At 40.8% G+C, this 27,905-nt stretch overlaps 1 protein-coding gene across 5 annotated transcripts; it reads right to left on the minus strand.

The window, feature by feature from the left end:
* Nucleotides 1–678: 678 nt before the first annotated feature.
* On the minus strand, nucleotides 679–27,676 carry LOC147178789 (vang-like protein 1). Of its 5 annotated transcripts, none has more exons than XM_086069619.1 (10): nucleotides 27,510–27,676; nucleotides 19,253–19,444; nucleotides 14,927–15,053; nucleotides 7,021–7,452; nucleotides 6,331–6,506; nucleotides 4,924–5,084; nucleotides 4,805–4,840; nucleotides 3,786–3,933; nucleotides 1,993–2,227; nucleotides 679–1,909 (listed from the first exon to the last, which is right to left on the minus strand). In XM_086069619.1, exons 2-10 carry the CDS (start codon nucleotides 19,321–19,323, stop codon nucleotides 1,649–1,651), a joined length of 1,647 nt encoding a protein of 548 aa, XP_085925745.1. In that variant the 5' UTR covers nucleotides 19,324–19,444; nucleotides 27,510–27,676; the 3' UTR covers nucleotides 679–1,648. The 5 variants fall into 5 exon arrangements, with proteins under 5 accessions (XP_085925745.1, XP_085925746.1, XP_085925749.1 ...); XM_086069620.1 differs by having other exon boundaries at nucleotides 19,253–19,362; nucleotides 27,510–27,674; XM_086069623.1 differs by lacking the exon at nucleotides 4,805–4,840.
* Nucleotides 27,677–27,905: the final 229 nt, after the last annotated feature.

Here is a 27,905-nt window from a genome sequence, read left to right on the forward strand (position 1 = left end):
TGCAACAAACAAGAGTCTGGTTAGCAGGTCTAAACAAATAACCTTCAAAGTAGAAGGTCGAAGGAAGTTTTCCTCTTTCACTTACTCAAATACAGCTCATTAAAACAAAAGAGAGAACCATTCTTTGAGACTTCCAATGCAGACTGCATGTCGCATTTGATTTTTCTCACCCAGTGGCAATGAGACTAAATGAACTACCTGGCCCGAGTCGTTTTGACCATATAGTTTAGCCTGTGTGTCCATCAGCCAGGACACAACATTTGCTTGAAGATGAAGTCAACAGAGGAGACGACGCATCCATCTGCACATAACCACGTCATTACCAAACAAATAGGAGGAGGAAAAGCATTCCATTTAGATGCAAATGTTCCATTTTCTTCTTGGCCCATTCCCATCCTGCAAGGAAAAGACGGGTATGTATGGAAGAAGGGGAGGCGGGGATTAAGCCAACGACAGATGAGTTGCGACAGGCGGACCCAGACGCTGTATTTGCACAGGGACGATGCTATTCATTTTTAGCACCAGACATGAATATTCAGGCTTGACACACCAATTACGGAAAACTAGATGTATGATCTTTGTGCTGTAACCTAACATTTTAGGAACAGTAACGCATTTTGTATATTCGCAGTGGGGTTAATCTCAACATTCAACAGCAAACATTTTAAGACACAGCAGTTGTACAAACAGTCATAAAAATGATTTAATTTTGTTCCTCAATACAAAGGCCCGTGTCATGAGTTCTTGTAAAGCCGTTTGACAGAGGCATGGCAACATCGTGACAAATGGTAAAAAGGAGACATATGAGTGACATATCGTCACCTTCTTAAAATTATGCCCCAAGTCCTATTTTGACATTTTCTTGCCTTGAACATCTCCTCATGATGCAGGCCACCACTGCTAAAATTGGCTACATCCTTAGTTAAAGCAGGTTATTCAATTCTACCCCTGAAATGAAATGATTAATAATTAGTATTTGGTTCAGTTTTACATGAGAAAAATGACTTAGGCCATTATTTTAGGATGGTGGTGATATGAGTAAACATACTGTACATACATACAATTTGTGTCTACATAATTAGATACAGTGTATTGGCCTCCACAAAGCGTTCACCGCTCAGTAGTTATGTTCATTGCTCACCAGGTGGCAGTAGTGTACAACCCTGATCTGGAGCCATGAACACATGTTTCCAGTGAATACAAATACATATATATTTTTTTAAGCTCATTAACTAAAACGATCCAACTTTGATCTCAGGTGTGGTGGACAGGCGTGGAGGTATGTCTTTGTCCATAGTCCTGAAGATTAGGTTCTTGATTGAGACTCCAAAACGAGTCTTCTTTTATTTTGTTGTTGATTGAGGGAAGTTAGAAAATTCGAATCCAGTCCATCCAATGGACACAGACTTTTGTAACCATAAACAATCCCAACGTTGCCATCTAGTCTGATTCAGGCTTATCACAAGCAGAGCATACGCTGAAATAATTTTTGCTCCACACGTACAGGTCAGCAATTCATATTTTTGTCCAAAGGCAAAAATAAAAATAAAAATTCCTAAAACGTAAAAATAAAATAAAATAAAATATGTGTGCGATATACAGTTCCATAAAAACAACAAGTAAAAATACAAATAAGCTCCAAAAAGCCCTACACTGAGGTTTCTGATTGTAACCGCAGGACAAACTTGTGGGATTTTGGGTCAATGTACTCCTCTGACATGCGGATGTAGGGGATCTTCTTGACGGTCACCACCAGGCCGAAGTCCGCACATTTGAGGACAAAGACGGTACCGTCTCTAAGGCCGCTGGTGACTGACGCCTCGCTGACCAGCGCCCACTGACGCGCCAACCAGTGGTCCCGGCTGTACCGCAGAGTAGGGCCTGGCTTCAGGTAACTCTCCAGGAAGGCCTGGGGGGGGGGGGGGGGGGGGGGGGATACATATTGGATGAATGTGCGGGGGGCAAAATCAAATATTGAGGTGGAGGTCTGACCTTGGGTGACATGTTGTTGCTGATGCAGAAGGCCAGATGTTGTTGTATGCTCTCCATGCTGTGGCAGTGCTGCTGTTTGGTTGTCCTCAAGTATTTCTGCAGGGCCCGTGCCATGGATGGGAAGATGGCTTGTGCTGCCTCTCGCGGGTCCATCACATCTCCTGGAACTTTCTTCTGCTCCTCTTCCTTCATCTGCTTTATATGAGTGAATGCCTCTTCTACGGCAACCACCAGCCTGGCAGCAAAATGGAGTGCAAGGGGGGACATCATGGGTTCAGTGATATGACATGCCATATCTGGATATTACACCGACAGGAAGAGAAAACAGTTGAACTTGAAAATTGAGGTGCTATTTACACAATTGGAAGCAATTAAACTACAATTATCCTGCCGAAATTTTTCGGTGGCCAAACATTCGGTGCATCACTAAGCAGAAGTGTTTAGAGAGATAAGTTGAAGTAAATAAATGTGAACATTCTTCTTACTGGTGAGCTATTTTTAGAACAGACCCGAGGGCTACAGTAATTTCTGGACTATAAACCGCTACTTTTTTCACTTGCATTCGACCCTGCAGCTAATACAAAGGTGCGGCTTATCCATCAGATCACAATGAGGCGCACTAAAAAGGAAGCGCAAGAGGATCAGGCAGAGCAAAACAAACCAAGTGAGCCCAAATACAGTAGGAGAGACAGAATGAGTGTGAGACAATTTGTGCCATCATTAACCCGGTGCGGCTTATAGTCGGGTGCAGCTTATATGTGTAACAAACTCGAGTTATCCCCAAATTTAGCTAGCGCGGTTTATAGTCAGGTGAGCTTTATAATCCAGGAATTACTGTACTCATGTCCTTGGGGCTAACTAGAACTCACTGGCACTTTTTGTTTGTTTGTTTTTAGGACAAGGCACATTAATCAACAGAGTAAAAAGCCATCCATGTTTGCAGTGTGTTGCGTATGTGTTCACCCCTCCCCTCTCTGCTCACAGGAATGAGGAGAGAAAAAAATAGTAAATTGGAAGCAATTAACTTCAAAGAGGCAGCTCATTTACTTAACTCTGCAAGCAGCCAATCATATTCTGCCCTGCTTAGGAGTGCCCTCCAAAAAAGACAAGAAGTGCTCATGACTGGTAACAGCCAGTATTAGCTTTTCTGTGTAGAACACGTAGAAAGAGAAAATATTCTTTGTCTTCTGTGAACAACAAATACTTACTGTAGCTTACTGAGCACTGACATGTACAGTATATCTCTATGTCTGTATTATACTGCCCTCAGGTGGCCAAGAAGGAGCAGCAAAATGTCCATTGAATTGAAGCAAAAAGTGTGGCAATTTTTTTTATATTCTATTCAATTACATTATTGCCCTATGTTGTATTGCAGGGTGCTATTTTTCTTAAAAAAATTTTTTTGGGAGGGGCAAAACGTTATTTCCATTCATTTTAATAAGAAAAGATGATTTGAGATAGTGTTTTGAGTTACGAGCATGGTCACTGAACAGATTAAGCTTGTATCTCAGGGCACCACTTTATTGTTCGAAACTGTTACATTGATCATTAATCAGAAATGGCACATGGTAACAATTGAGTTTGAGAGTCAGTTGTGTAGTATTCCAGCAAGATGCAGCAAAAAAGAAGAAGCTGGAAGCGGTTTTTCAGCTAATTCAGTTCAAGTCCGGGGAACTTTGACTCATAAACGAGTCAACTACAATTGTGGCTGAATTTAAGAGATTCTGAGAATCCTGGTACAGATGAAGCCAAATAAATAAGATGTGCACGTTTTGCTGATGTCCGCCACTCACCGGGCTCTACGTTTGCGCACGCGTCTCTCGTGCTCAGCCTCCTCGTAGTAGAGTTCGTTGTGGCTGGAATCCCGGCAATGGGCGGCGGCTGCGATCATGGCTCTGGACTGGGAGTGTGCTAGTCCGGCGGCTGTGCTGTTCCCCGGACCTGTCACAGCACACGGAAATAAGGGATGAAGGATGGAAAGAATGACTCTGCCGATACATGCGCTGGGATGCCATTCAAAGACGGTACGTTTTAAAGTGGAACCGTTTGGATCTGTTCTTCTTTTCAATCAAATGCGATTTTCCGATTCAAATCCATTTTCGTTACACCCCTAGTAGGGATACCTTTATATCAACTTGCATAAACCTTGGACTTTTCTTTTTTTCATCCAGAAATATCTTGTAAAATTCAGAATGGTTGCAACATCCTTCCAAGCTACTGTTGTGTGGTCATAAAAGTGGATTCTCTCGCCTGATCCTGAAATGCAGGTTAAAAGATGGCAGCGCTAGTAAATTATTCATGTGGGCCAGAGGAGGCGCATGAATGGAATAATTCATGAAGGCAGCAGCGGGGAGTTTTTCGGCACATCCTGCTTAAGAATGACACTGCTTAGTTGTGATGTATGGATTATTACCTTCCAAACTGTTTACACATTTACAACTCCTCGGAAACAATACAAGCAAGCAATAGCTCGTCAGGCATCATCAAACGTCCCGACTTAAATGGGACGAGCAATTGAACTAGAGTGGGAAATAATAGCGCAGGCTTGTGAGGGGGTGATGAGTGAAAACAACGGAAGTGGTGCAAGGGGGAGAAACAATGTTGTCAGCCCTTTTCTTCCAACATGGAGACAAATGCAGGGGGAAAAAGTGAGCCAGGTTAGTGCACTTGAGGACAGGCGATAATTTAACAACAGCTGAGTGTTACATTTGGCAGCTAACTGCATATTTGACATTGACCCGTGGCATGCCTTAAGTGCGTGTGTATGTGTGTGGAGGGGATGGTAATAAGCATCAGCACGGAGTTGACTTACTGTTCAATAGATAGGCTCGGAGTTTAGCTTTAAAGACTTCAAGAGACGACACCAGGAGAGGAGACCGTCAACGACACACAATTTAGTGAGGCAGGCGGACAAAACGTGACAACACGCACCTTCAGCAGGGGCCGCCGGGAAGTCCCCGTCCACGTTGTAGACCTTGAGGCCAGCCAGGTGCTTGGCGGCGCGTGACTTGGAGGCGGAGAGCAAAGCCGGGTTATGGATGGCGAAGTCGCAATAGTAGTGCTCCAATATGGCCAGCGCTGCCCGCTGAATACTGCGCACACACATTCGTACTTGGTCATTTTCACAAATGTCAGCACATTACGGTTGACCAATCAGATTCAAATTGACAACGAAATGAAGGAGAATGCAATTTTAATCTTAATTTTGGTCGATTGGTTGTCTTTATACGTTATATAAATGCGTGTCTGGATAAGATCAGTGCTTAAGAAGTGCAGTCCACATGTATCAGTTTCATGAAAAGTTGAAGTGATATAGCCACAGATTGTTTGCATTATTGTTGTAATTTGACTTGATTGCACGACTTTTCTTACACCACACTTGTTTGGTATAATCATTTTGTTGTCATAGTGAACGCTTACAATCCTCAAAGTCAAAATGTTTAGTAGTTAACATCTCTAATCTTTCATACAGTATTAATTCATTGTTAATTTGCCTTTATTTTACCAAAGTATAATAATACTAGTAGACTAAAACCAGACGAAAAATCAATGTATAGTAGCAATTCTTATATAATTTATTGTAATACAGATTAATTTATTGCTTGAGTTTGAGTTGAGAAAAAAAAAATCACATGAAGAAAAAAGGATCACAATAAATTTTCAAAATTGTTAAACCCAAACATAAACTCACCAACTACAACACTTGCACTTTGCAGCACCAATTCGGAGTAATTATCGCTTAAAAACACAGAAAATTCACAAAACAAGACATTGTTGAGCGGCTGACCAACCCCCTTCCCACCCCCACCCCCACCACATTTAGTCAATTATTAAGCATAGCAAGCAGGGAATGTGTAGAGAGCCAGCAGTCCAACAGGTTGCTGTCTGTAACTCTTCCAGGCTGGGAGGAACGCATTCCTATCCAATTTGGAAGTTCTGACAGAAGGAACACCCAAAAAAGGCATTTTGGTGGGGAAAACAGACACAAAGAAATGTGCTGGCAGATGGATGCCAGACACACACACACACACACACACACTCCAGACAATTTATTCAATAAGAACAAATTGAAAGCTGTGCGACTGTCTGTCGTTTTCCTTCTCACGCTGCTTCAACAAGTACAAACACTTTTGTTGTGTTTATCATTTGTTGAAATTAAGCAATACACACAATACACAACACATAAACACACACAGACACATACTAATATAAACATGGAAAATTAAGTATAATGGCGAGTTTTGAATAATTGAAAAATTCAATTGCGGCCCTTTAAGATTTGCATATTGGTATGGAAGAGTATTCTCCAAGCCGTCCATCGCTTACGGTTTCTCTCACCTAAGTTGTCCTAAATTGTAGTGCCTGGTCTCTCCGTCTGTGGAACGTGTGACACACACAGAGTAGTAGGGCTGAAGCTGCCTTAACTCCAGCAACACGATGCCTAGGTAGTGAATGAAGAGGAGCGCGTCCACCAGTGACACCGCGTATTGCACGATACCCTGGTAGTCCTCATCCTAGAGGGCACAAACGTGAGGATAAAGCCACTGTTTGTCACAAGGTCTACAGAGACAAGCAACAAGCAGACACATGTAGGACAGGATGTAGAACACATGAATATTCAAATAGATTTCAAAGGACTGCAAGATGTGTGTATTTCCTTACAAAGCATGCTCACATTTTAAAATACCACGCACCACACTGGGGAAATCAAAGATGTCAGTCGTACCCTGATCTTGTTTTATCCCAAATTTAAAGCACTGGAATATATCATATTGGGTAAAAGTCTGTTTTCAGAGACTTTATAGAACATTTCTTGATTATAATTTCATAGGAATAATGTGTGGAATGCCCTCAAATGTGCATCTGGATGAATGAACTGGATAAAAATGGCCATTAATTGCAATCCTGTGGAGAAAGTCTAAAAAAGCTTAAGTTGCTACAGTCTAAAAAGACAGCGGACGTCCTAAGTTATAACATTTCTAGTTCAGGCCACATATCCAAATACTTTAGTCCACATCCTGATCTCACCTGCGAATCTAGTATCCTGACGCCATAGAACAACCAATAGGAGAGCACAAAGAGCAGCACCAGAACAGCCAGCAGTGCCCGGAAAACAAAGATCCGCGGGAGGCCGCCTCGCGGCGGCCGGAAGAAGAGGGCCCAGACGGCAAGCAGCAGGATGAGCAACTTGAAGGCCACAGAGATGAAGAGGCCCTCGCAGGCCGTGCCGCAGCTCTGCAGCTTCTCTGGCCAGAGCAGGTGGGGGAGGACCATGAAGGCCAGCGGTGAGAGGAAGACCAGGAGGCCCAGGATCACGGCGAGGGTGAGCGTAAAATAGCGGCGGCAGTCGAGCCCCACGCTGTCCTCCAGGTCCTTCGTGATGCGCACGATGTCTTCCTGGGAGAGACTGTGTTCAGACGTGCCGGTAACGGCCGTGGTGGTCTCACCCCAGTTGTCATCCTGTTTCAAGAAACATGAAATGTTTTTGTTTTTTTATATAATTGTTGACGAACAAAATACAAGCAAAATAACAAAACATACACAATACAAATTACCACTCAATGAGCAAGTCAACCATCTATTAAAACCCCACTATAATTCCAAATGAAAACCTTTACCCAAAATTTCAAAAGCTGCAACCCTTCAAAAGAGTCTTCTATAGTTCATTAAATTTGATTTCATTATACAGAATGACAGTAAATGAATGCATCACATAACCGGATTGACTTTTTTCTACAGCATGAATGAAAGAGGAGGTTGTCTAATCATGTGAGAAAGGAAGGGATCAAAAATGGAAAGCTGAGAAAGAAAACAGTGTGTGATGCCAACTGGGCTTGACTGACGTAAGGGTGAGACTGTATCCGCAGATAATGAAGGTCAGCCATGTTGGAGCGGAGCCCTTATAACAACAACGATAAGGACTCTTTGCACTGCAGTCACAACAAGGCGCCGGCAGTGGAGGAAACACCAGCCGTGGGGGCTTGGGGAGAGGGGTGGGCTTTCTTTGGGCATTGGTGGGGAATGGGTGGGGGGGGGGGTGCTTTGGGAATGGAACAAGCCTCTGGCCTTTGGATGAGAAGAGCACGACGAAGTATAACAATGGATGGTTTGAACTGGAAGTATGTACCTTGACATATTACTCACTGAATACACTGCCCTAAAACACACCAAGTGATCGCAAAAAAAAGCACACAGGGAGAGGCGGGGTTTTACTCAACCGGGCGTTTTACTTCCGCATTAGAAAACTAACCAGCAAAACACCTAACATTTCATTAAAAATGACATCACCATGGTGTCAAAGGTAAGATTGAATCATTATATGTTTATAGTTAACTGAGGAAGCGCTTAAAATACTGTGGTTTAATCCCTTTAAAACTGTCTCAGGAATGATATTACAAGTAGCAAAGCATACAATGATGGTATGTCTGTCTTAGATTCATATATAACAATTACAAACAACAACAACAACAAAAATCTACAAGAGGTCTACATCTTTCAATAGAAGTAAAATCAAAGCTCGTTTTGCGCATTAAAACCTGAGCAAAATGGTCATCAAATCGTTTAAGACTTCACACAGTGGGTTAATACGTCTGTAGTCTGTTCTGGACTGCCAGACTAAAAATAGACAGCAGTGACCTACATTTCTCCACAGGATAAAGCAATTAAAGACAACAGGTTCTGAGTTTCCTTCATCACATGAAAGTAGGTGAGAGAGAGGAAGTGGCAAGGAGCAGAACTCACAGCGCCACAGAACAGTTCAAGAACAAGACAACTATTCAAATTGAGGACAGGGAACGGGCCACAGTGAGGACTTTGCCTGACATCGTTACATTCAATTACTTACTTATTACTAATTACTATTTCAGTGAATAAAACGATTCATATTCTTAGGCAATGGTGGCTCGTCAATAGAGGATGCCCAGCTGAGTCATATTGAAAGGAAAAAAAAATGTAAATAAGAAAAATGAAAAGATGATAAAATACTTCAAATTTATATACAGTACTTAATATACATGGCAAAAACTCTGTCAGCCATCATTGTTTGCTAATTGCTAAGATCACATTTAAAGAGGTTTCTAAAAGACGACAATGGTGACCTGTGAGTGGAAATAAATATAGCCCACTATCTAGAGATCGTGCACTTTATGTCAGTTGCAACCAACTGAGTATTGTTGCTAGTAAAAATAACAGCTGGCGTTAATCAACTGTCCATTAAAAGCCTCTTTGTTGCTGTTTGCCAATCTGTGAGCTGCAAACAAAACATTGAACAAGTGCACTCTATTCACTCCAGGGAGGCAGTGTGTGTGCGTGTGTGTTAGTGCGCGCGTGTGTGTGTGTGTGTGTGTGTAAATTGTCAGGATAAGAAAGGCCACTCAAACACAGTCAAAGGTTTTCCTAAAGTGCAGCAATGCTTCAACCTCACAACCTACAGTTGAACTCCTGTGGAACAACCTCAATTATCCAACACCTTAAAGCGTGCAAAAGTTAAAACTACACTGAATGATGATGTAGACTGTTATGTTAGCTTGCTGCTAGTTACTAAAATACTCTGTGTTATGCTTTAATACCATATATTACTTGATGATTTCACTTTACACCTTAGTGACTTTGTTTGTCTTGTCACACATTTCACTTAAATGTACGCAGCCTGTAACACAAGCCATTTCAGTTCCAAAAACAAAACTGAATGACCATCTATTTTGCGGAGCATGATTTTCAATTATCTTTAGTGTCATCATCCGTGTTTACCTTAAAATATCTTCACTCACCTCACATGGCTCCTACCTGGAAGGTATGTCACACAGGTTAAATGGTATCGGCGTCATGGTATCGGAGCATTTTTATCAGCATGGGTATGAGCACAGATGTATAGTATTGGCATGAGTGCATCTCTACTTTAAATGTGAAACACAAACAGTAAATGCAGAAAACTATCCTGATAGAGTGGAGTGATCAAACAACAAGCCATCTGCAAAGCAAAAACAGAGATAATTGCCCACATGTACACATAAACACTATACACACACATGCATAATAACCACGTCAAAATGACACATTTGTATGTATGACTAAGCTTGCCCTGCAGATAAAACGAGTTGTCCGACCATAAATAGCGCAAATTTTGCCCTACCTGGCCTGATTTGTTCCCAGCTCCAGTGCTGACCAATGGAGGAAGATCAGAGTCATCTCCTATGGTTGTGACAATAACCTCCCCTTTCTCAACGACAGGTTCAGAGACCTCCAGAACCTGCAGAACTTCATCGCCCGTCTCTATCACACAAGACGCGAGCGTCCCAAAATCAAAATCGTCAGCCATCGTACTTTGCCCTCCACTGGTCCATCACAGTCGTCAGCGAGTTGGTGCAAGACCGATTTACCGCACAATGTGGATTTGAAGCCTCGTAATGCATTAGACCACTTTATATATACAATTTTCCCATCATGCCTGGGGAGGAATGCCACGTCACTTGCCTCTCCATGTGTGTTTGTGTGTGCCACAGTGGAGGGGGCGAGAGAGCGAAGGAAACGGGGAGAAAGTGATGAGACAATGTCATCCGAGAAAAGATGGAGGTGGGGATAAAAGGATGGGTAGATAAAAAGAAACAGGGGGTGGGGGGGAGTACACTAAACAAACATTGCTGCACACCATCCCGGCGGGCTAAGAATAAACAAAATAGCGATTAGAAGATGCACTTCTTCTTCTTCACTCTTCACCAATCCTTTTTGCTGTTACTCCCTTGAGGCATCCTCTCTCATTCTTTTCCTGTCGTTTGCCTCAGCGCCACTCTCCGCCCATTGCTTCTGACCCAGTGAACACTGATGAGTGTGCGCGCGCGTGCGTGTACTAAAAGGTAAAACAATATCAAAAAAGAAAATGTTGAAAAAGGGTGCAATTGTTAGCAGCAGCAACATCTTGCAGAATTATGAAAACAAAATTCCAAACGGAGTTCCTCGAAATTTTGTAAAGGTTTGGCGTTTGGGCCAAACCGAATATGTTAAGCTGAGGTTGTTGTTTTTTTGTAGTCGGATATAACGAGATGAAAGTGGAGTTGAAGTTTTTTTGCACTACGGAGCGGTTTTACGGATATACATCTACCAACAGGCATAAAAACAAATAATTAAAATACAACTCATAATTACGAGTCATATGCATGTTCCTTTTCAACAAACCTACTTTTTGGTAGGGGTGGGAATCTTTGAATGTCTCACGATTCGATTCGATTCCGATTTTTGTGCGCGCGATTCGATTCAAAATGATTTGATTGACAATGATTTTTGTTTCAATTTATAGATGTTCAAAGAATCGGAATGATCTACTCCAGTCCGACTCGCTAATGCTAATTAGTGCTCTACTCGCGGCACTTTTGTCACTCAAAAGAACGGCTCCATGCTGAAAAACAAAACAAACTTTTATTGGAATAACTTGATCGTGACTTTTCCCTTCTACTCGCTAATGTGGCTACAACTTAACAGTGTAGCAGACCGCGTGGAACCACACTGCCCCTAAGTGGCCAAATCGGGTACCTAATAAAGGCACACACAAACAAAGGGAAGACACTATCAAATAATTTAAATAAAATCGATTTGGGGACATTTAAAATCGATTCTGATTCGTACTAAATAAGAATCGCGATTCTTATAAGAATCGATTTTTTGGCACAGCCCTATTTTTTGGTAAAAGATTTCCACGCACTCGCTACTTACAGACCCGCGTAGACATAGATACAGCACTGCGTCACATTGTTGGCCGGACATTTCGCTGCACCGCAGAGCGCTATCATCTGGCTACAGCAGCACAACGGCGAGTCAAAAGTCCTCTGTAAATTGGCAGGTTGGAAGATGAAAATCCAAAAGCGTGCTTAATGAACGATGAGTCGATTTCAAGCATTAAATGTCAGTAAGACGACTCGTCGACTAAACGGTTCAATGCCTGCTGCGGTTAAAGAAATATATTTTCAGTTTTCCGTCACTATGGCATCTGACCCCCGAGAGTCATAAAAGGCATTGCTCGTCTGTTCGTCATCCTCCATGAACCACAAAGTATCCTCCAGATGTGCAAACAAACATAAATCACTTTTGTTAAGAGCTTGGCATTGGCGGATGCCTGCGCTCTACTTAACAGACATTCTATTTAATTATGGTCATCTTGGTATGCTAAAACATCTCGCATAATGGTTGCTTAAGTCTTGCAGGATGTTTGAGACTTTTGGCCTTTCTGCCTGGAGGTGCATGTTCACATTAAAAGGGTGACTTAGGGCAAGAGACGGCGTACGCCCGGCACCCAATACCTATGAGAGGAGTGGAGGACCTTTATAGTAAAAGCATTGTGTTGGCAACCTCCACAAGCACTTCAGTGTTTTGTTTAACAGTTACTGCATGCACGAGTATGATGATACTTTTCCAAGTAGACATTCGTTACATTTGTGTGTGAAAATAATCCTACTTTACTGTTCTTGTATGTAAAAGTTGCCACTGACATTGTTGACTTCTCTTCTTTTTTTTCTACTTTTTTTCCCCTTCTTTTTCTTTTTTCTTTTAAAAGATAAAAGATTCTTGACTTCTCTTGATGTTGAGAATTTTTTAGGCGTGTTAGAAAAAATCGATTCGGCAATATATCGCGATATTACAGCGCGCAGTTCTCGAATCAATTCGATATGCGGCCGAATTGATTTTTAAACAAAACGTCTTACTTAGGGTTAGGATTGACACATTAAGCATGGAAGAATGTTATATGAATGGAACATTAAGCCTTGATATTTCATTTCAGTGCTGTTCAGACATGAAACAGACTGCAACCTGTTTGTTAAATGCAGTGGCTCAGTTATAAGCCTGAATTTGAAGATAAATAAATACATTTTCATACAAATCTTACAGTGTACATGTACAAGTTTACTGATTAGTATTTTCTAAATTTGAGTAAAATAAATAAATACATCGGAACAATCAATTTATAGATTCATATCGGGATTAATCGGTATAGAATCGAATCGCGACCTATGAATCGTGATACGAATTGAATCGCCAGGTACAATTCACACCCCTAGTATGCGGATATAGTTAGCTCTGTTTCCGATCATTTACACCACCCTGTTGCCTTCTCATACTGCACACAAAGAAAATGTTAAAGCAAAGTGGTGTCTATACTGTTGTTTTCTTTGTAGTGCAAACCTACATTTTTCTAGAGCCAAGTGAGTCATTATGGGTGTGGCTACTATGAGTCCAACAGGGGATCTTTGTTTAGAGTCTTTCCCCATCTTTCATAGGTCTCAGTTAAGAGGGTCTCCCCCTCTCTGCTCAATGCTGCCTGCCATTTTTACACAGTAAAACGGTCAATGAGAATGAATTCTTTGCAATAAAGGAAGTGGAACTGGAAAAATAAATGTTTCCCCCCTAAAACAAGGACATTCATTTTCATGTTAAGGAGAACACAAAAAACACATTAACCCTTTTTTCTCTCTTTCCGTCATTCAGGCCTGTGGCATATCGAGCCAGGTGCTGGTGAGGCAATTGCATCAACAAAGATGAAGGAACACTGAAATCACAAATCTAGCACAAGAATCCACGCAGGTCATCAGAAGTTCATTTTTCTGCCAGTTCCTTCCTCTGAGATAAAGCAAATTGTCTCTTGTTTGACCCAGCGATCAAATTGGTTCAGCCAACGTCACCTGAATATCCACGTACACGCAACAATAGCAATGGGACAAAGTGATCATATTCATGTACGCAGTTGTGGCATCAAAGCTCTTACTCTTCTTTACATATGCGTCTCCAGAAGCGATGCCCCCTGCAGGCCACATCATCGAGTACAAACCCAAAGGAAGGCAGCAACTCCGTTAAAATTAGACACAAGCATAAACAAACACACAGGCAACGTTAACGAAGTGTTCCACAAGGGAAAAGTATACGGCAAGTAGGTCAGTAAAATTACAGCGGCGTTTGATTTAAGTTTTGTCTTTCTGCATCGCTGCGCCAGGCCACCGTGTGAGATGCTTGTTTGGCAACATGAAGCGTCCGATGTGTGACGATGGACGAGGTGACCAGACGAGGTCGCCTAACTCCATATGACCTTAAGGTAACAAGCTGTCATCAATGGACGTCAGTAACTCACTAGCTCATACTCGGGAGCTCAAATTCATGACCAAGGTAGAAAGAAGCCCTTTGATGCAACGTCGATAAGAAAGATGGCAGATGCACTTGATATGCTTTACACGGATACCATAAAATAAAAATTCTGTTTTTCTTACACAGCTCATATACTTGATCTCATTATCCAAGTAATCCGGAGCAATTTAGAGCGGATGATGGTATAAATGCAGCAAGACGTGCATCCTATAATATATACACTGTAATTGTCAGCAAAATAATGCTCGTCATCATGTAAATGCAATCCAGTGATAAGAAATAAGATGTGTTGAATAATTTCTTACCTTATACTTGTCATTTATAAAACAAGCCATCATATAATGCATCATGGGTTCATCTTCTATTGACATGCATGATGACTGGGCATACAATTGAAGTTGTGTCAACTAAGCAGCTTGGGCTGGTCCATTTGTGGCGGGGGCCAAAGCAGCATTTTCGACAAAATGACCGACTGCTCCCAAGGATTAACGTGTTTCTCTACAAAATGACAAGCCATCCATCGAGAGAGCAACTAGGCAGCCTGCTCCAATCTGCATATTTGTGCCAACATTTATCAACCCAAATGCAGCTGCGAGTGGACCAGTCCCCGCTAGTAAATAGCAGATGGGCCGCCGTAACGCCGATAAGCACATTTACCTCGTTTTCACTTGTGCTAAGTCTCTTGAGCGCCAAACCTTTTTCAAAATCAGATAATATTACTGCCACTGTTTGGACATGGAGCAGCAATGAACAGGAGTCTCGTATATTTCATTATGATGTCGTGGGATTTGTGATTGTCTGATTGGCCTACCTGGACCTGCTCGCCACGAACAGCGGCGTCACCCAGCAATGGCTCTGCAGGAGCAGGGTTAATAGTGACTGATTTTTCCGAGCGGCTTTCTTTGCTGCGAGACTTGTGGCGATCCCGGCTTCTCTCCCTGAAAAAAAAGAAAACATCAAAAAAATAATTTGCTGATTTGTCCGTTTTCTCTGTCGGGACAGCAAAAAATGTTTTGTTTTTATAAATGTTGTTGCATTCACAACGGAATAAGCATGATGAGCGCCTAAAATGCTCTGCTGGGAAGTGTGCACTGGTCAATTGTGACAATCGGTGACAGAGACAATCAATATTAATTTTCAAACACCGCTTGGTTTGTTACGAAATCTAATTCCCGATGACCCAAATACAACCCAAACATGCGCTCCAACATATGAGCTCCATTGACCCCATGCACTTACAACGCTAATCCTGTGTCAAATGTAACCAGCAGGAATCAGCATCCTGGGTCCAGCAGTACTGCGGCTACATGGCACTGTGCCCAATGTGGATCCATTACTACTGAGAAGCTGGCATGCATGGCCTCAGTTAATCCCTCATCTGTCTTCTTCCCATTTTGGCTGCGGCCATCTTGGATATGGAAATGACAATTCTTGAATTAAACTAGGTATACTGAGGTTATGTGCCACAAACGAGCAGTTTTAAATAGACATGTGTACTGTATTGAGAGCATTTACTCAACTGATTTATCAATCAAGGTTTGGGCCAAAGTCTTTCCAGGAGAGAGAAATCTGAGAAACTACCCTATATTTTCACTTCCTGTAAAAAACTTTTTCACACTACAAGTATTATTTATTATTCTGACATCCACTTATAACATATTGGGTGCATTCAAATGCCATGTTTTTGTGATATAAAAAAAAAAGTGATACCAAAATAAATCAATTCAAAACTTTCCCCACTGCACTAATAAATGGTGCGCTCAAACTTCCAAGTGGCCCCCACACAATATAACAATCCCCAACACTAAATTACAGGACATCCTGGTGCTGGGAGAAAAGGCGGAAACAGCCAATGAGTGACAGTGCTGGCTTTGCTACAGGCTAGTGATGGAGCAGTGTTTTGATTCGAGGGTGTGAACCACACTGCTTTCCGCTTCTATTCTTGCGTTTCCTTTTCAATGTGAACATTGACTGATAATGGCACACATGCAAGTGAAAACATGACCTCCTTCGCATACGTAATCACACTAGGAGAATAGGAGATTGCTGCATGGTCATTGACATGACCATGACTCGACTTCAAATTAGGGATAGACCGATTATCAGCCAGCCCGATTATCTGCGCCGATATTTAGCATTTTGACGAATGTCGGTATCGGGCATTTTGAAGAATCATATGGCCGATAAGACAGTAGATTCATTTTTTTTTTAAAGTGTTACTTTCAGGTAACTAATTACAGTTTTTAAATTTATTTTTCATTTTCAGAGATGCTGCTGACCCTGGGAGCACCTTCTGTTTTTGTTTGATATTAAAACTAAGATAAGTAAAAATGTTATACTTCAGATTTTTTGGAATACTTTATTTAGTGTAGAAAACAATAGTTTATTTTTTTTATCTAACTTTTGAAAACATGCTACTGCCCCTGGGAGATCACAGAACTTTTTGTTAGATTTTTAAAACAAAGGTGTCGATTGACTAAGATTTTTTAAACCCTAAAAGTTGCTCAGTAAAAATATGCTTTAAAATAAAATAAAATAAAAAGTGAGTATTTTTTCAAAATTTTGATGCCAATATTTTCCCTTTTAGTGAAAATGAATATCGGCTCCAAATATCGGTTATCGGCATCCTTAGCCGCGTTTCCACCGCAGGAACTTCGGGGTAAATTTGCGGGGCCAGGCCCGTATGTGCGCGTCTCCACTGCAGGAGCCTTCCCAACCGGGCCACATTTACAGGAACTTACGGGGACGAGCGGAGGTCCTACTCAAGGGTAGGTACTCCGCCAGCCCGATAAACTCGCAATCGAGCTTTTGTGCTGATTGGCTAAAAATGATTTAGTATAAAAAATGTTCTTACTTTCATGCGCGACGATGATGCATTCTTGGCTAAAGTCTCTTCCATCAAAACAATTCTCTTAATAATCCTTTGCCTATTTTCGTTCCACTCATCTCGACGCCGTCTCCTCTCACTCACACCATCCATCCACGGCAAGTACATTAAAAAAAGCAGAAAAAAACGGCAAACGCCACAAGTTTTTCTCTTTCCTCGTCGTTCTGATTTTTGCGGCGCCGTGCTTGGGTGACGTCACAGAATCCGTCGCAAGGCGATTACGTGTCGATCGGAACTCGTGACGTCGCGAAATGGGTCGTACTCCGCGAGTGGAGACACTGCCACAAGCGGGCCGGCTGAGAGGACGGTTCCTGTGAAAGTCCCTAACCCCCCTCCCCATACCCGAACGTCCTGCGGTGGAAACGCGGCTTTTGACTACTAATAATCGGTATCGGCCCTGAAAAATACATATCGGTGTATCTCTACTTCAAATAATATTATGTCATGGCTGCTCTTGTAGCAGTCGTTATAGTCAGTGATATAGGCAGCATTATGGAAAAGAAAATGAAAGTGAACATTATCCATCTAGTGTGCTGTGGGTTTGGCATCTTGGTGGTTTTCCTCATTTCATTTGGGTAAAAGCTAATACTAAGAGAAAACGGTAATGGGCTTCACCTATCTGTACATGTGAGTTATTGTGACAATACGCTATAGTCAGAAACATCAGGCGAGAGAACACGTGGCCCTCTTAGACTTCAAGTGTGCTAGAAAAAGACACAAAGGAGCCGACATATTTTAGAATCTACCATTGTGGAATTATGCAGGAGTGGATCTTTGAATACGTAGGAATCAACACACGAACTTCTCCCTCTCCCAACACAAACCTTCTCAATTACCTTCCCATAACTTGATTCTGCTTCATTAGCATGCATGCATCGACCTCATTGGTATTCCAAACCTGCACTATGCTATGATACTATGGTCTGATTAATGCAATTTGGTCTGCTGCATGGATCTCTCAAGTGGATACGGCTTCCTGCCTGCGATGGAGCCCACTGGAACGTTTGGCCATAGAAGAACACTTTCTCTTGACTTCAATCACCTGAGAATTGTACGATTGCGCGGGGGTAATTGTTATCCTCGCTTACACTTGGATGAGGCAAAAAACAAACAAACGTGCACACATGCAGACTAACACGTTTTGTTCAACTGACCAGTAGGGTTGGGTCTCATTTGAATTTGGATGATTCCGGTTCCGATTCCATTCTGGTTCCTAATGATTATCAATTACGATTCTTTGAAATGAAAATAAATAAATACATTTAAAAAAAAAAAAAAAAAAAAAAAGTTGCACAATTTAAATTAGGACACTAACCATTTTTTGTCGTTGCTACATTTATACAGTTTTTTTCATGAACCTTTTACCGTTTATCAACTTCACTATGAATTTCTCAAAGGGCTAATTTTGGCGGTATATATCAAACCAATAAACTTGCTTTATTTTTTTTTAAAACCTTGAGAAAATACAATACAGCAATGCAGCAGGTACTTAAAGTATGGTACTTGAACACCCATCGATGGGCTAAACGTGAACATTTGCGCATGACAAACTCAAAAGCCGCAGTGTGGTTGGTGACCCCTGGTCTAGAATGTGTTTAAATAACGTGGGAGGGTAATTAAGTTCAGATTAAAACAGAGGGGTGGCTCCAGTAAGACTTTCACTTTTCATTGCAGCTTTTGGAACATTACCACCTGAAAGAATGGGAATTACAGTAGATAATCAAAACCATACATCAATACTTAAAATAAAATAATAAAAATAACAGCCTACTCAGCGTTTGTTACGTAGGTTATATATACCACTAGCAACAGATGGATGATGAAATGTTCAGTGCAGTTACTTCGGTACACTTTGCAAAGAGAGAAATAAAACTAAATACAAATAAAACACTGAAACAACTGAAGACCTTTGCCAAAAAATGCAAATATCCCTTTTGAATTGTTTGTTTGCAAACAGAAACGGTCAAAACGTTGGACTCTACTTTTAAATGTTAAAAATACATTTGTGAAACCTCTCCAAATAAAGCTAAAAGTGCTGACTTCATATAAGATTGATAGATGACAAGAAAGGGCTTCTCCCTCATCTCAGACTCTCATCGTATCTGCAGCGCCATCAGAAATTAGGCCTCATCAGGCCCGTCAAGCAGAGCAGTGACACACTAATGAGTAGCCAGAGAAAGATGAGCAAGATAACCCGACAGCAGCTCCAATCGTGGCTCAACATTAAAGAGAAGGGGGAGTCAATCTTACCCATGCCGATGGGAACCCCGTGAGCGCCCTGAGTGGTAGGAATAGCCAGAGTAGGTTGATTCTGTGTCCATGGCAACAATGTGCTGCGATTCAACTGGACGTTGTCTGTCCTGTTCACAGAAAGGCAAAAGGGTAGCTGTCTTGCTCAGGCGGTCGGCTTGGAAATGAACCCCGAGGCAGGGAAACACCAACCTGGGTGGGGTGAACATAAAAAAAGACGTACATTTAGAATGTGACCAGATCAAGAAAGAGAATTTCAGCGGGTATTTGGCAACTTCAGTAAAGTACAACGACAGCATATGACTGTGAGCATTGATGCATGCTCACAGTCTTACAGCTCTGTTTGTCATAAGTATCAGTGGGTTCATAAATGCAGCAAGACCTATGTTCATTTCTGAGATAGAAAGATAGCAAGCCATTTGATACATTTTTAAATGGTCATAATTTGTAAATAAACTCAACTAAAATCAACTTAAATAAATAGATAAATAAATAACAGAACGATGTGGAGACTGGGGAGTCTCGGGACTGAGCAATAGTATAGATTTGAGAAAATATATAAAATTGACCAAATATGGACAAAGTTACCGCCCAAGAGTAACGGTAAATATACTGTATATTATGTAATTATTGTAGCCCTTATTGAGACACAGTGCAAGCATGACAAGTCTGACAACACTGAGTGTGAAAACAGAACCAGCGTTGCCAGTGCAAGATTTTTCCAATGTAGCACACATTTATTGGATGAGTCATGGATGAGGCATAACGAGAAATGACATCAGTTCAAACAAAAAAATACATATTTGCTCCAGTGTAGTATCTTTAAAACCACAAAGTGGTAAAGTCAGAAGCCCACGGTCCATGTGCAGGAAGACTGCAAATTGCTCACTTCTGTCGGCATGTGACTGATTCGTTATCTTCTCGTGGCCATTAAGTCACGACCCGCTATCACACAAAAGCACATTTATTTTTTTCAAATGCACTCTTTCAAAACACATGTATGCAATCTTGCTAAACCAATTTTCTGTCTGTTTCAGTGTTTGTCAAACTGATGTGCAACATGGCAAAGTAGGCCAACGTATAAAAGTGTAAACTATCAAACAAGTCCCACATTGTGCACATCAAATACTGGGCTTCATTCTCAAGGTAAAAAAAAGACTACATTTTAAAAATGGCCCTATTCAAGGTCCACCATCATTAGCATCACCCTGTAGTACAACTAATGTTCACAACTAATGCTTCATCATTTTCACATTTTCTTGCCTTTCAAAATTCAATTCTGTTGAACAATGAAAATAAAAGGCCAACATCGTCAGTTCATTTTCAAATCCCCGTTTTGGTTTTCCTTTGTGAAGTTTGCATGTTCTCTCTATATTTGTATGGGCTTTCTCCAGTAGGCCTGCACAATATATTGAAAAAATATCGATATCGCGATATTGGCCCATACAATATGCATATCACGAAGACATGCAATAAGTTTCTAATGGAATTTCATGCTTTTATCCGAATCTGACCAGTCAGACGTTAAATAAAATGTGCACCGCCATCCAATAGTTGATTATCGAGAGGTAATTACAATTAATTAACTAAGAATTGAGTTTATTTTGCCGCATGAAAAAAACGTCATTGTTTCAGTAGATAATAACTGTCATTTCTTTAGGTACATGTTAAATATCACAATAGTATTGATATCGCTATTTTCCGCAACTATATCGCATGTTTTCGTAATATCGTGCAGCCCTATTCTCCAGGTACTACGACTTCCATCCCCGTTCATAAAACTACCAACATGACAAGTGGGCACCATCTTTGTGGAATTTAATAATACTTGGAATTTCCGCCCATACGAGCTTATTGGTGGATATTTTTACCTGAAACGTGTCAGTCAATAGGACAAGGGGTTCCCCAAGAAGCAGACGAAACAAAATGGATGAAGAGAAATGCTGAGTTCCACGGAGTAACTCTAATTTGGAGGTATTTTTGGACCAGATTTTCTACAGGTGACAGTCCCCCAAAAAAGGATTTTCTCCAAAACCCATGATCCAATTTTCTAAATTCTTGGTGCGTTGTACTTAAGTGAAAGTGGCCATTCCAACCACACTCTGCATTTTGACAGACTATCATTTTTGGGAAATCTCGTCACGTTGCTACTAGGGTGTGAATGTGAATGGTTGTTTGTCTATACTTGCCTGGCTGGCACCAGCTCACTCGTGACATCAAATCAATGGATGGACAATTAGGATATGTTTACAACCCAACGAGAACGGCTTGCAGCAGAAGGTAAAAAGATGGTGTTTCCATCAGTGAATGCTAACTCTACCCTTCTGGTATACAGTAAAACCACAACTAACAGATATGAAGAGTCACAAGATAGTCAACTGTATTAAAAGGGAATGACCAATTGAAAAAAACGGCACACATGTAAACATTTAGCACACTTGAGCAGTGCACCTGCACACATACGACTCTTGAACTGCTCGAGGCAAGAATAAACATGTCAAAAGTAAAATACACAAGCAGGCAAAAATGCTACGCTAAATGAATTTTTGAGCGAAAATAAAATTCACATTCCAGCGCATGTACACGCTCACCTTGAACCTCTCCCCCTCCTCTTGATAGAAAACAGCTAAATACTAAGATGATAAAACAAACAATGTCTGATTATTAAAAGAAAGACAAGAATCAAGATTTGAATGAGTGTTTTTCTCACCGAGTCCCGACAAACTGCACTACTTTGCCACTGGAAACTTCCACTGAAACTCACTGGCCATGCTTCCAGCAGTATGCAAAGATTTATGGGGTATTTTGGCGGTGGCGGGGGTTGCCCTCAAGGTGCTTCGAAAGTGGGTGAGCATTTTCTCCCTACTGCATTCACAATTCGACTTTGCAATCACTCTGTACAAAAAAGTTCACAATGACCCATTTCTAAGACGCGTGGCATCAGGACAGCTGCGAGTGACTTCATGGGCGGTCTGTGGGTATGCCTGCTTGCATGACACTCATACAATGATGGGGGGGGGGTGGAACACAGCTCTTACTGGTTTGGTCAACTCGTGACTGGCAGTCCTTCAACTTGTTGTTCAATCTCAACTTGAATCAAAGGCTCCTGGAATCCTACTGGGCTGCTCAAGACGATTCCCCTTCCGCCATAAAGGCGTATTCAGGACAGTTCACAGCCCACAAGTCCAATTGACGTCTTGTTACTTCAACCTGGATGACTGACAATCTGTAGACATTGCTCAGCTGAGGTGCAGATTCCAGGGATTTTTTTTTTGTATATTCAAGTCTTCTGCCGCTCAAAAACAGCATTTACTTATTACCAGTCAGCTGAACTAAAAACAACAACAACAACAAAAACGACAAAAACAATTGTGGACATCAGTTTATTGAATTCCTGCCAGTGATTGCTGCCAGATGAATCAAACGTGTAATGGACTCTTGCACATAATTTCCCATGTTGCCAAAACACGGTTCAGTCTTTTTCCAGTTTAAAAAAATTGCCAGCTAACCATCACAGACCTACATGGTCTTTGTAAAGTAGGGCTGTGAATTGCCTAGTACCTGGCGATTCGAATCACGATTCGTAGGTCACGATTCGATTCGATACTGATTAATCCCGATACGGATATATAAATTGATTATTGCGATTTTTTAAAAACTCAAATAGAAAATACAAATCAGTAAACTTGTACATGTACACCGTAAGATTTGTATGAAAATGTATTCATTTATCTGAAAATTCAGTCTTATAACTGAGCCACTGCATTTAACAAACAGTCTGTTTCATGTTTGAACAGCACTGAAATAAAATATTAAGGCTTAATGTTGCATTAATATAACATTCTTCCATGCTTAATGTGTGAATCCTAACCCTAAGTAAGATGTTTTGTTGAATATTCCCCCCCAAAATTGATGTTTAAAAATCGATTCGGCCGCATATTGAATCGATTCGAGAATTGCGCGCTGTAATATCGCGATATATTGCCGAATTGATTTTTTTCTAACACCCTTATTGTAAAGTCTTTCTCCAAAACAGCAAGCAGCAAAAATGATAGAAAGGCTTAAATGTATGCTTCTTCTACACAAATATGACAGTATTTTTTTCTAGAGACACAGGTTATTCATATTTATATGGAAAAAAACTGGTTAGTGATATAATATGCACGTAGTAATGTTAGTAGGAACATTTCCAGTTATATAAGCAGAAAATATCCAACATTGTATTTCGTTTTGTATCATTAGTGACAAGACGGACACACAGACAGGAAAAGCGTCTGAGCCTTTTGCCTCTGATCCATGAAGAAGCACAAAAAAAACTGCAAATGTTGGGTTGCTTAAAGTTATGTGTATCTTACCTTCAAGGTTATACTTTCTATAGAATCCAATGTCATCATGGAGCCGGCAAATCTTTGTGATTCAAATGTAAATTATTTTTTAGTTCCCGGATCTCTTTTTTTATACGGGTCTATTTTTCTTTTTAATTTCATGTTTTCATGCATTGCGGTGTCCAGGAAATTTTGAGATTCTGGGACAGAGCAATACACGCAATCCTGAGTGAGCTCAACATCGCTGGGAAAGCCATGGTAGATTAAAACGGCGTTGATTTTGGATGGCAATGTGCACATTAGAACACAATATCCATGGTATTGTTTGTGCTGTTTCCGGGAAAAGAAAGATCTTTTTTTTTAAGACTCCTACTCGGCTGTTTATGCCAGACTATAAATACATGTTATATTGCGCAAAACCAGAACTCCGCAAGGCAAGGCAAAACTAAACACTATAATGTTTATTACGTTTGTTTACTTCCATATACACACTGACATTCACTATGGGTCATTAGAAGGAAGATGTAAATAGAAAATAATTTTGCGCCTGGGGCTGTTGGGAAAAGCCGCTGCTTCACAGGCCGCTGGGCCGACGTACATCGTTGCTTACTGACCCGAAACCGCTGGATACAGACAGTGACAACACGAACTGACGCTCGTAGATTTAGGTTTAGAGATGTTCCACTGAGCTGTTGCTAGAGACGACACTGGTTCTGATGCTGTGTTTAGTTCTAGATTGCTAAAACTATCATGAGAAGCAGACATACGCGCCGCCTAGAGGACAAAATGTTAGATCCTGATATTGGTCATTTCCAATTCCTATCCCGATAACAATTCATTTTGTAATAATTAGAGCTGTCAAACAATGACATTTTTAATCAGATTAATCGCATCTTAGAATTTTGATTAATCATGATTCATCGCTTAATTAAAAATTGCTTTCCCTCTCCACGGAGCACTTGCAGGGGAAGAAAAAGAAAGGAGCAACCAGCTTCTCGAATTTCAGTGGGCATGAAAAACCTTTACCAGAGGTGGTGCCACTAACCCGAGGGGGGCTGGGTCGAGTGCACTTTTTGACGTCACAAAGTCACGGAAGTTTAATCTGCCCGTTTGAAGCACACATTTTAGAAGGGAGGAGAATGCTAAAGAAGTCGCGGACGGACTTCTTTTCATACCTGGTTGGATTGTAGACAGGCCGGGGATGCATATTATTGATAGAAAACCCCACTAAAGTGCATTTTCATACTATGGGACCTTTAAAACTGTCACAATTGCCGATCACGATGGCATACGATTTATGTAACTGACCTCTAAAGCCCTTAAACTTGACATGAAATACAGTCTTGTGTTAAATAGTCTGAAGTCGCTGGATCTCATTTTAGTGACTAGCTTATAAGCTTTCAAAGACATGCTTACTGAATAGCACAAATGTAGTAAATGTGGAGCATCTCTTGGACAACAAAGGATGGTCTGTTGTGTGTCAAATTTTGAACTGGCTTTCAAGAAGGCCATTCATCTGTTTTTCATTTAGTGGAATAAGTACATCAAGTCTTTTTCCAGCATTACGTACAAGCAAACTTTAACCGTTGCCTCTAATATCACACAAAAAGTGTCTCGAGTGCAGAATAGTGACTTCCCTCGAGCAAACATGAAAGCTCCATTGCAGATGGAGTCACGAGACAAGCAGCAGCACGAGGAGAGTGAGCATATCGCGTCACATGTTTGCTGTGTTGATGTTCATGGCAGAGCAAATGAGGGTTATTACTGCTGTGGAATTCGATTGGCATCCCAGAATGTTACTGAATTCAACAAACAGTTAGGCAAAGAGTCAGACCATACGTCAGCCACATCTGGCTGCGATATTGGCAATATATGAGAGGTGCAACAAGCAGTCGGTTGACATATCAAATCAATTGTCAACTGTTTTGATGTTTTGTTTTTAGAGACATTGTTGAAATTAAAATTGTCCAAATCCTTGGAATTTCATCCTGTCAACACTAAATATTTTCCAATTTCATCAACACTAAATATTTTTCGATTTCAGTAGTCCTCTAAGAAAGAATTCTACACTTTTGCCCGTTTCCTGACAAGTGACAAGTTACGAACCAAACCGGTTACTGAATCATAATCAATTCATGTTTCTGCATTTTCTCCAATGTAAAGCTGAAATGATGTCCAGTTTTTTAATAAAGCGAAATGTTGTTACCAGATTAACTGATTAGGGAAATAAATCGACAGATTAATCAAATATTAAAATAATCATTCGTTTCACCTTACTCTATACTACAGCTGCCCCTTTCAGATCTAGTGATGTAATTTTCAACTAATTAGTATTGGTGAACAAGATAGTATTTTAAAATGTGTATTAATTATTAAAGACACAATGCAACAAAAATAATCCCCAGGGGAAAATATTTGAACAACAATAGTTAGTTTATGTTAAACAATTTTTTTTTAGACGAGTCCGTCTTCCTCAGAAGCACCGACAGCAAAGGCTGAAACTAGTAAAAAAAAAAAGGTAAACCTTGTCTTTAAAAAGAAAAAGTGAATGACCATTTTAACTAGAAGACAAGATGAACATTTTTGATGACATAACGGATTCCTCCATAGAGATGAAACAATATGAAGTCTAATATCACAATATTCACGATTAGAAAGTGTAAATAGAGGGAAGTTAAACTAATTTTGAAGAATGCAAATTGGACTTGACTTGATTTACGACTTGCTTAACACAAGTGCTGACTTGACTCGACTTGCTTGAATTTTAGTGGGTACTTGACTTACTTGATTTTGACCACAGTAACTTGGTTAAACTTGAAAGTCAACACTTAAGACAACACTTAAGACTTGCACCTACAGTATGTGACTTAAAGTTAAAAGTTAAAAGTACCATTGACTGTCACTGCTGCCACCTATGCCCCACTGTTACCTCACAGTCTAGTGGTCCAGAGAAGCAACCCAAAAATCAGATTCCCACAACAGTATATTTGTAGCACTAGAATCAGAAACTATACACATTTGCTAATTTAACGTGATCATTTAAGCGTTACTTTTTTACATTGCAGGACTCAGTGAACTTCACAGTCAGCTTGTGGGAGCACTGGAACAATTAATGATATCATGAGAGAAAGACACACATTTACAATATATGTAACCTGCATTCTTGGACATTCTGAGGCTTCCACTTGACTGAATAATGAATGAATTGATATTATTTCAACTAGTCTATCTTCTTAACATTTATTGAAGGCACTCCTCACTCAAGTTTGCTGTTTCCATGGTGAGTCATGACATGTCTCGAACCGAAATATACATTGTTACGCTACACTGGACTGTCAAACTTTCTTTTATTTTGACTCTGCTTGTTATTCATAGTTCCTTATAATTGTATATTGTTATTATTATTCGCATTGCACTGCTGCATAAAAAGTCTGCGGCAGGGCTACTAGGTTACAGAACATCTAGCAGATCACTCCGCTGGTCGCATTTCAGCACTAATAACTACTGCCGTGTATCCCTGCGCTGCTTAGACTTTAACGGCTGAGTCCCAAAGCCTGGAAATAAGATCACGTTCACCATACAACATTACGACAACCAAAGCCACTTCAGGGAAATACACACATTAAACAATGTGACATGTCAACACTGTGGAACAATATTAAGTACGCTGGACTCGGCTTTGGTTAGTGCGTCAGTCTCGTAAAAATCATACAGGTAGATGACAAAGGCGTGTCTTTTCCTTTAAACAAACAAGTAACTTTCTACATTTACACGAGTTCTTGAGCTAACACACACGCATATACATGTCGTCTACAGCAATGGTAGACAGTACATTAGACTCTAACACAGACCTTCACACACCACTGAGCTAACTTGCTAATTAATTAGCCCATCACATACGTGCATCACAGCGGTATTGAAGTGAAGCTCACCTGTTGTTGGGAACAATATCATTCCTGTGGTTGACTTGCCATCCAGAGGTTGTAAAACAGTTGGGCTACAGCAGGGAAGCAGCCCTTGCTAACAGTAGGGGGGTCACACCACCAGTTTGGAATGTTCAGCGGCAGTGGCTTGCAGCACTGGGGTGCAGTGAGGCGTTCGGCCGCTAGGAGGCGGTGGGTAGCTCAAATGAATCAAGAGGCGCATACTCTTGTCAGATTTCTCCAAGTAGATTTCTCTTCCTGGGGTGTCCAAACTTTTTACTTTCTTAAAAAAAAAAAAAAAAGTTCGCCAAAATGTAAGTTTAATCCTTGCCTAAGGAATATCTTCAACAAGACGTAAAATACAGAAAATGGCAAATGTTAAAATTAAACATTAATTCAATTAGA

The sequence above is a fragment of the Leptonotus elevatus genome, chromosome 2, assembly GCF_054856555.1.
Source record: "Leptonotus elevatus isolate MCC_2025b chromosome 2, RoL_Lele_1.0, whole genome shotgun sequence".
Classification (NCBI taxonomy): Eukaryota; Metazoa; Chordata; class Actinopteri; order Syngnathiformes; family Syngnathidae; genus Leptonotus; species Leptonotus elevatus.

What these genes read in the sequence shown, in the direction of transcription:
- LOC147178789 (XM_086069619.1), bottom strand. Translation starts at nt 19,323, where the DNA reads ATGGACACAGAATCAACCTACTCTGGCTATTCCTACCACTCAGGGCGC. An exon ending in CGGGGTTCCCATCGGCATGG is followed by an intron (nt 15,054 to 19,252) that starts GTAAGATTGACT and finishes CTTTTTTTTCAG; the next exon opens with GGAGAGAAGCCGGGATCGCC. An exon ending in TTCGTGGCGAGCAGGTCCAG is followed by an intron (nt 7,453 to 14,926) that starts GTAGGCCAATCA and finishes TTCTTGAAACAG; the next exon opens with GATGACAACTGGGGTGAGAC.